The following is a 10,019-nucleotide window of genomic DNA, read 5'->3' as shown; positions in this document are numbered from 1 at the left end:
AAGAGTTGTAAAGTGCTACTTACGAAGTGATCCTAATTCGTGCATGTTATGACATGAGGAGTGGGAGCATCCTGTGCAAATGATTTTTGTACAAGATCGGACTATGAAACCAGTCACTCTTACTTTATAACTTTGTTTACTGTTTACGACTGACTATTTCAAAGCGATGACTTAGGTAACTTGACCTTAATCCTGAGCTAACTATGAACTCCTGTTTATTCGAGATTATCCTTTGATTTGCAAACGGTGAGAGTAGACCAACGTCTCTGCTCAATAAGCCTCCCATTTTGGGGATAAAATCGGATAGATTGCTGGAAATATAAGGTGCAAGACGGAACTCACTCCTTCTCGATTAGGGTTAGTAGAGAGGTTGTTCCCTTTAAGTGCTGATTCTGGGTCTTGAACAAGAGGCCCCACCCTCTCATTGGCCCGAGAGGGATCTGGTTTGTTGATTGGATCAAAAATCAATTGTTCATTAGGGGATCAGTGGGACTTGAGGAACGAGAGGTAATTTCGGGGGTAAAACAAACATTCGACCCAGTCGTTATTGCAAACAACCTGTAAAGGGTTAACTTACTAATTATGGTTATATCAAGTGGACATAATATATCTACAGTGAGGGGAGTTCAACTATGGGCTTTAGTGGAATCACCCATTAGTTAACGAATAGGGGTTAGTTCGGTCTAATGAGTTTAATCGATTAATCTCGGATCTTTGGAGCCCATGATCTATAGGTCCGTGAGGTCCCCCTACTAGCTCGTACATGGATTGGCTCTAGAGTAGCGTGATAAGTTAATTTGAAACGTTCAAATTAGAATTAAATGAAATGGAGAAATAATATTTAAATATGTTCTAAATATTTGAAGATGGAATTGTGTAAAAATTATTTTAATATTTGATATTAAATTAATTAGAATTATTTAAATTGTTTAAATAATTATTTTTTAATTTTATTAAGAAAATTAATTTATGAAATTAATTTTGTAAAAATAATAATATTTTCAATTTTATTAAATAAATGGAGTCATGAAATCATTTATCAAAAGTTGAAAAAGAGGGAAAAAACACAAAATAGATCCATTGTCGTCATCAAGTAGCTCACTAACAACCCACTTCTTAAAGCTTCATTTACTCCAAGCATGAGCTACATCTCATGCAGCTAATCTTTTTGCATGATGGTCTGCAATATATTGAAGAGATTGGAGTGAATTTGAAGTAATGCAACCGAACAAATTTTTTTGAAAAATTTGTGTGAAGAAAGGTGTCCTTCATGTTGGGTTTTATGTCCTAAAACTCGTGGTTTGTAAACATTAGAACTTATTATGAGAATTCGATAAAGTTGTTGTTGAATATATTGTTTTTTTAGAAATTCAATAAACCTAAATCCGTTGATTATTATATGAGTACTTGAACTTTATGTGGAGACATACAAGTGGACCAGGTTCGAGTAAATAGTCAAAATGATCTATAGTATATGAATAAGGTTTGGGTACCTTATTCTTGTAACACTATTGGATGCGGCCTACTCTGTAGTTGTTACAAAGTGTTGTAAAATGCTACATACGAAGTGATTCTAATTCGTGCATGTTAAGACATGAGGAGTGGGGGTGTCTTGTGCAAGATCGGACCATGAAACCTTTCACTTTTACTTTATAACGCTGTTTACTGTTTAAGACTGACAATTTCGAAGTGATGACCTAGGTAACTTAACCTTAATCCTGAACTAACTATGAACTCCTGTTTGTTTGAGATTATCCTTTGATCTACAAACGGTGAGAGTAGACCAATTGCCTCTGCTCAATAAGCTTACCATTTTGAGGATAAGACTAGATGAATAGCTGGGAACATAAGGTGCAAGATGGAATTCACCCCTACCCGATTAGGATTAGTAGAGAGGTTGTTCCCTTCAAGTGCCGATTCTGGGTTTTGAACAAGAGGCCTCACCTTCTCATTGGTATGAGAGGGATTCGATTTGTTGATTGGATCACAAATCAATTATTCATTAGAGGATCGGTGGAACTTAAGGAACAAGAGGTAATTTCGGGGGTAAAACAAAGATTCGATCCAACCGTTATTACGAGCAACCTGTGAAAGGTTAACTTACTAATCATGGTTATATCGAGTGGACATAATATATCTACAGTGAGGGGAGTTCAGCTATGGGCTTTAGTGGAATCGCTCATTAAGTAACGAATGGTGGTTAGATCTGTCTAATGAGTTTAGCCGATTAATCTCGGATCGTTGGAGCCTATGATCTGTATGTCCGCAAGGTTCCCCTACTAGCTCGTAAATGGGTACGCTTTAGGGTAGCTTGAGAAATTAATTTGAAACATTCAAATTAAATCGAAAAAGAGAATAAGTATTTAAATATGATTTAAATATATAAAGATGATTATTGTGCAAAAATTAATTTAATATTTGATATTAAATTAATTTATGAATTTAATTTAAGAAAATAAAATTTTAAATTAAAATGATTTAAAAGTCATTTTGTATTTTAAAAATAAAATAGAAATTCATTTGCATGTTTGCACATAATGGAAAAAGAGTTTTCTCCATTATCATCATCTTTATGCTCACACACAAACCATGATCTTCTCTACTTTGATTCTCTAAGCATGAGCTGCAAGCCATGCACTCCATCTCTTTGTATGTTCATCTTAATATATAAAGAAGATTAGAGTTGTTGGAGAAGAGAGGTATATACAAAATTTTGAGAAAAAAAATATCGGTGAAGAAGAAGCTGTCTTCTTCAACTTACTGCTGTAAGATTCCCTTGTTTCTTTACATCTTCAAGCTGTTCCCGAGTCCCACAACTCTACCTAAAGCTCCAAGAGTATAGTAGGGAAGGATTTGAGGTGGTTCACGTTGATATCAAGTGAAGACAACAGCTGAACAGACGATTTTCTTGAAGAGTCTTCAAAGGTATGTTCTAAAAACCCCCTTTTTTATGAAGAACATGCTTTAGTTTTTGCCAAAATTAGTGAATTAGAATGCTTATGGATCCTTGATACTTCCACTGCATGTTGTTGAACTCTAACAATTGGTATCAGAACATCTTTTAAGCTTTCAATTCGGTCTAATTTTAGCAAGGTGGGTGTTTTTTCATGAGATATATGAAACTGTTGTACTTCTATGGTTTTCTCTGTTTTGGCATTTTAGTTCTCTTTAATTTCTCAATTAAATTTGTAATTGACTCTTGTTAGATGAGCATTTATATGTTAGCAAGAGTCTGCAATTTATTGGAGTCATTAGAGTTGAAATTAAGATGAAATTGAAGAAAAAAGCGAAGGAAGTTGAGCTGCTGTTCCAGAGTTTTCAGCTTCTGCTTAAATCTTTTGCTGAGGGTCTAGTTGCTGAATGATCGTTTAGCTCCAGACACTACACGATGAGAAGAAAAGTGATAACTTGTAAAAAATACAAGTTATCTTTGCTCTTAAGTTGGAACAATTAGGATTTTTAATGATAAATTCTCCTCATTTTTAATAGAAATTCATGAATTTACTTGAACAATAGCAAATTCATGTAAAAGAAGTTTTATCACTGATTATCGCGGCGTTAACGCACTACTTTGCATGAATTCAACGCAAGAACTGACAACAACGCATTAGACAAGCGTTGACGCATGAACCATGCGTCGGAGGAAATTCAACGCATAGAAGATTCGTTACTACTGGGCTGATTGTGTCACATCACCACTTGCAAGCATGGGCACCTGCAACAGGCGGCGTCTGAAAAGCTTCCAAGAGATCAGGCGGCCAACCAGGACATGGAATTTAATGTTGACCAGGGCATGGATTTAAATGCAGCCCATCCTCCAAGTGGACGAGACCAACGCCTATAAATACTTGAAGACCATCCAGAATTAAGGAGACAATTAGAAACTCCATACTCTCTGTAAATTTTTAGACTTAGTTTTAGCTGTACAAGCTGTGCCGAGGTGTAAGACGATCGAAGGAACTGAAAACCATCACCACCGCCGGCCAGGGAGTGGAGAAAGTTATTCTTGAGAAAGATACTCTGTCCTCGGCTCTTTAAAATGATTGTACACAATAAGATTCAGCCAAAGAACTACAAGAGATTGTATTCTTTGGCTTGACTCATTCTCTTTCTTAATATCATTTTCATATCATTTTGATTGAATATAGTTCTTTGTAAAGACTCATTGATCCTTTGTTAAGTTCATATATTTGATCATCACTTTTGCTATTGTTTGTCTTCTATTTATGTTGAAAGCATTAGTACTTCATGCATAATTCTGTTTCATCGTCTAACCCAACTTGATAACTTGGTGAAAGCATCTTTAACTTAGTTGTTTGAAAGAATAGATAAGTCGCATGAAGTAGAACACCTAGTACAACTAGAGATAGACTTACTGGTGTTTCTTGCATTCTAAGTTAGACGTATATAACCTAGAGATAGACTTGTATGTCCTCTGCATTGAGAAATGTTGAATGGAGTCTAATGCATGAACAGAAAGATAAGCAAACCATCCCATTTCATCCATACTACATAAGTTGTGTACAAGTATCTTTAACCAGCACGTTCACTTACAAAAATTCCATTCTCACATGAACCATCATTTTCCATTCAGCTCTTTTGTATCACATTGCACAGACACAGCATGTTAGTGTAAATAACACATCTTTTGCATTTATTTAGGAAAACCCCTACTGCAAGTACAACGCATTCTCTGTGTTTAGTGAACTAAATCCCTGTGTTCGACCCTGGACTTGCCAGTAACCTAGATTAGATTTATACTTGGGTTTAATCTAGGAAAACTTGAATGCCATTTTAAGGAGTTGTGTGCTCTCTGTGTATAACTCTAACGCTCCGATGCATTGCACATATTTGGACGCATCAAGGCACAATACAACACTCATACTTAGAATTTATTTTTCCAATCCTTTTTACTTTAAGCACTCCTAACACACCGTACAATAGAAAGCGGAACAAGTTTTTGGCACCGTTGTTGGGGAACTTCAGTAACAAGAACTAACCAGAAATTCCGTTTGTATTTGTTGTAGGGACACTTCAATTAAAGAAAGTATTACAAGCTACGCCTAGGCTTGTGAACGTGTATGAACAAGGAGAACAATCCTGAGTTCAGATACGACCCCGAGATTGAATGGACCTTCTGGCATAGGAATCGATCTAACTGTCGTCGAAGGTTGAGGCAACAGTTACTCAAACAGCAAGAAAGGGAAAGAGCAATAGCGGAAGAACAACAAAATCAGCAACTGGTACATCTGCATAGAACCCAATCCTGATGGCAAACAACAGCCCGCATCCTATGAGAGAGTACGTGTCCCCTGTGCTACATGATTTCTCTCCAGGAATCATATATTCGACGCCTGATGGAACCAGGTTTGAAATGAAATCTATTATGTTCCAAATGCTCCAGACTGCTGGGCAATTTGGGGGTAGCCGTGGCGAAGATCCTCATGCCCATATGAAGGGTTTCCTGGAAACATGTAATTCTTTTGTGATTCCTGGAATCACACCAGAGGCAATCAGGCTCTCCTTGTTTCCTTATTCTTTGCGAGATGACGCAAAGCATTGGGTAAGTTCATTAGAGCCTGGGGAAATCACCATGGGAAAAGTTGGTGGAAAAGTTTATGCAGTAATACTTCCCACCTACCACCAATGCGTGGAGGCATCGGGAAATCATGAACTTTGAACAGAAAGACACTGAGACTTTGAGCGCTGCATGGGAGCATTTCAAGGGCTTGGTCAAGAATTGTCCAAACCAAGGACTACCTTTGACTATTCAGATGGAGGCATTTTAAGGCGGATTAAACAGTGCGTCACAGATGGCAACAGACGCAGCAGCAGCCAGAGAACTGATGGACAAATCCTATATTGAAGCTAAAGAAATATTAGATCGCATTGCCAAACATAACATAGAGTGGGTAGATGACATATACGATGGAAGATATGACAGACGAAGAAGATCTTAGAACATTAACTCTGTTGATGCCAATGCAATAGCCACACTCTCCACTCAAGTGGCGACCATGACCAACCTTCTACAGAACATAACACTAGGTAACGCACCAAACCAGTAGAAGGTGATCAAGTGAAGGCGTTAGGGTATGCCGGGGTAACCTGTGTGGGATGCGGAGATTTTCACTCATATGCCGAGTGTCCTCAGAACCTTCAGTCAGTATGTTTCATCAAGAATAACCCATTTTCTAATACTTATAACCCTAGATGGAGAAACCATCCGAATTTTTCTTGGACAGGAGGAAATCAGTAAGAGTACCACCCAGGCGTGAGCCATCAACAAAGGAATGGACTTCCACTTGTCTTTCAACAAACGCATCAATAGCATCAACAACCCTTCAATAGAGGCGACCACGCATCAAGTTCTGGAACTCCGCTGGAAAACTTATTGAAGGAGTATATAGCCCAGAACAACGCAATGCTAAAGAGCCAGGTGTCATCAATTAGAAACCTTGAACTCCAGGAGGGGCAGATTGCAAACGAGTTGAAAAGATGGCAGCCAGGCGTTCTAACCAGCAATATAGAGACACCTGGGAATAATAACGGGAAAAAGCAATGTCACGCAGTAACGTTGCGGAGTGGAAGAGCCCTTGCAGAAAGAAAGATGAATCCAAGAAACAATAGTCCTTCGAAAGAACGCATTACATGTACAATGGATCAGGAAGAGAGAACGCTAGAAAATACAAGCCATTTGGAAACCGACACATCTAACATGGGGAAGTAGGAGGTGCTTCTGAACGCACCATTCCCCAGGCGTCTTATGAAGAAGAATGATGAACATCAGTTCAAGTGCTTTCTCGAGCTCCTAAAGCCTACACATCAACATTCCACTCATAGAAGCTTTGGAACAGATGCCAACATACGTGAAATTTTTGAAGGACATTTTGACGAAAAAGAGAAAAGTCAGTGAGAAAGAAGTAATAGCACTAACGCTGGAATGCAATGCATTAGTAAGCAACAAGCTACCACAGAAGCAGAAGAACCCAAGGAGCTTCACAGTTCCTTGTTCAATTGGAGGATTAGATGTGGGTCATGCGTTGTGCGACCTAGGAGCAAGCATCAATCTCATGCCCCTTTCAGTTTTTAAGAAATTGAAAATTGGCGTGGCACAACCTACTTCTGTCACCCTTCAACTCGTTGATAAGACAATTAAGTACCCGGAAGGGAAGATTGAAGATGTTCTGGTAAAGGTTGACAATCTCATATTCCTAGCAGACTTCATTATTCTGGATTATGAAGCAGATAGGGAGGTTCTAATCATCCTTGGATGCCTTTTCTTGGCTACTGGGAAAGTTCTGATTGACATGCATAAAGGTGAGCTAACCATGCTTGTGGATAATGAAGAGGTGAAATTTAATGTGCTCGACGCATTAAAAGTCCCAAACAGTGATGATTGCCAGCTAAACAATATTGAATTGACTGAAGAAGAGACTCGAGTATGTGAAGTTCTCGTGCTGGAGGGAACCCTGAAGGAATCCGAGCCGCCAAGTCTGAATGAGCGGCAGATAAAGCCAACGCATCCTTCACTCGAACAACCACCTGAACTCGAATTAAAACAGTTACCCGGACATTTGAAATACGCTTTTCTTGGAACTAATAATACATTGCCTGTTTTTATTTCCACTAATCTCACAAAGCCTAAAGAAGATTCACTCTTGCAGATGTTGAAGAAACATACACACGCAATAGGGTGGACACTTGCAGATATTCGTGGAATAAGTCCATCCTATTGTATACACAAAATTAGGCTAGAAGAAGGGAAGACGGGGTCAATCAAACCTCAAAGAAGGCTTAACCTTATTATGAAAGAAGTGGTAAAAAAGGAGATTCTGAAATGACTGGACGTGGGAGTTATTTATTCGATATTCGACAACAGTTGGGTTAGTCCAGTTCAATGCGTTCCCAAGAAAGGGGGAACGATCGTGATAGTAAACAGCAACAATGAACTCATTCCTTCAAGTACTATCACAGGCTGGCGAATTTGTATGGATTATCGAAAACTCAACGCAGCAACTAAAAAAGACCATTTTCCTCTCCCTTTCATCGATCAGATGCTCAATAGACTTGCAGGTAAATAGTTTTATTGTTTTCTCGATTGTTATTCTAGTTACAACTAGATTTTAATAGATCCGGAAGATCAAGAGAAAACCATGTTCACATGTCCCTTTAGCACTTTCGCATTCAGACACATGCCCTTTGGGCTATGCAATGCACCAGGGACATTTCAATGTGTATGATGGCCATTTTCTCTGATTTCCTGGAGAAGTCTATGGAAGTCTTCATGGACGACTTTTCAGTCTTTAGAGACTCATTCTAGTCATGCATGGATAACTTAGAAGCCGTCCTCACTCGGTGCGAGGAAACAAACTTAGTACTGAATTGGGAAAAATGTCACTTCATGGTGACAGAAGGAATTGTTTTGGGGCATAAAGTATCCAATGCTGGCTTTGAAGTGGATGAAGTCAAGATTGATGTAATAGCAAAACTTCCACCACCAGCGAATGTCAAAACATTAAGAAGTTTTCTAGGACATGTCGACTTCTATAGACGGTTCTTCAGAAGCTTTTTTCAGATTGCGCGACCTCTGAGCGCATTATTGGAGGTAAACTGGCCCTATGTTTTTAACGAAGACTGTGCTAACGGGTTCGAAACCTTGAAGTATGCGTTGACAACAACCCTAGTGTTGATAGCACCGGACTGGACGCAACATTTCATTCTTATGTGTGACGCGAGTAATGTCGCAGTGGGAACTATGTTAGGGTAGAAGAGGGGAAACTTGATACATCCCATCTCTTATGCATCCAAAACATTAAACGACTCTCAGGAACACTATAAACCACTGAGAAAGAGATGTTGGCTGTAGTATTTGGTATTGAAGAATTTCGTTCTTACTTACTTGGTGCACCAGCCACTATATATACCGACCACTCAGCCACCAAGTTCCTGATGAGTAAGAAGGATGCAAAGCCGAGACTGATAAGATGGGTTCTACTACAACAAGAATTTGACATTGACATCCAAGATAGAAAGGGAACAGAAAATCAGGTGGCTGACCATCTGTCTAGGCTAGAAAATCAAGAAATGCAAGTCCAGGAAAACGACATCAAGGACGCATTCCCTGATGAGTGCCTATTTAGAATTGAAGGCAGTGATCCTTGGTATGCTGATATAGTTAATTACTTGACCACCAAGCAGTTCCCTGAAAACTTCAATTCCCAGCAGAAGAAACGGCTAGTCTATGAATGTAAGTCTATTTCTGGGACGAACCGTTTCTATACAAACAAGGCCCAGACTCTATACTACGTCGATGCGTCCCAGAGGAGGAGATACAACGCATCCTTGCCGAGTGTCATAATTCTCCTTATGGTGGGTATTTTGGTGGGCAAAGGACCATGGCGAAAGTCCTTCAATGCGGTTACTTTTGGCCCACCATTTTTTAAGGATGCACGAGAGTTTGTTCAAAATTGTGACCCCTACCAACGCACAAGGAATATTTCTTCAAGGGACGCAATGCCCTTGAATAATATTCTTGAAATGGAGTTGTTTGATGTCTGGGGCATAGATTTTATGGGCCCGTTCCCTCTGTCTTGTGGTCAGCAATATATCCTGTTAGCTGTAGACTATGTATCTAAGTGGGTAGAGGCTAGCCTGTGCCAGAAACGATGCGTCTATTGTATCTAAATTTCTTATAAGGAATATTTTCACACGCTATGGAACGCCGAGAGCTCTGATAAGCGATGAAGGTACTTACTTTATCAATCGCATCGTTTCAAAATTACTTGCAAAATATAATGTCAGGCACAAGATTGCTACCGCCTATCACCCTCAGACAAATGGTCAGAAGAAATTTCAAATCGATAAATCAAATCAATTCTAGAAAAAGTTGTTAGCACAACGTGGAAAAATTGGGCGCAGAGGCTAGATGAAGCAGTCTGGGCCTACAGGACTGCATACAAAACGCCTATAGGTATGTCTCGTTACTCACTTGTATTTGGTAAAGCATGTCATCTTCC

General features: G+C 39.1%; 1 protein-coding gene across 1 annotated transcript; it reads left to right on the top strand.

The window, feature by feature from the left end:
• Positions 1 to 6,857: 6,857 nt before the first annotated feature.
• Positions 6,858 to 7,844, top strand: LOC150037941 (uncharacterized). Its single transcript, XM_090311086.1, has one exon. It carries the CDS (start codon positions 6,858 to 6,860, stop codon positions 7,842 to 7,844), a length of 987 nt encoding a protein of 328 aa, XP_090167212.1.
• Positions 7,845 to 10,019: the final 2,175 nt, after the last annotated feature.

This window comes from Benincasa hispida, chromosome 2 (assembly GCF_027475165.1).
Source record: "Benincasa hispida cultivar pf3 chromosome 2, pf3_genome.v1.1, whole genome shotgun sequence".
Classification (NCBI taxonomy): domain Eukaryota; kingdom Viridiplantae; phylum Streptophyta; class Magnoliopsida; order Cucurbitales; family Cucurbitaceae; genus Benincasa; species Benincasa hispida.
This window is presented reverse-complemented; position numbering and strand designations above follow the sequence as displayed.

Bases quoted from the DNA above. Each gene is read 5' to 3' on its own strand.
- LOC150037941 (XM_090311086.1), top strand. From the start codon at position 6,858: ATGCCAACATACGTGAAATTTTTGAAGGACATTTTGACGAAAAAGAGA.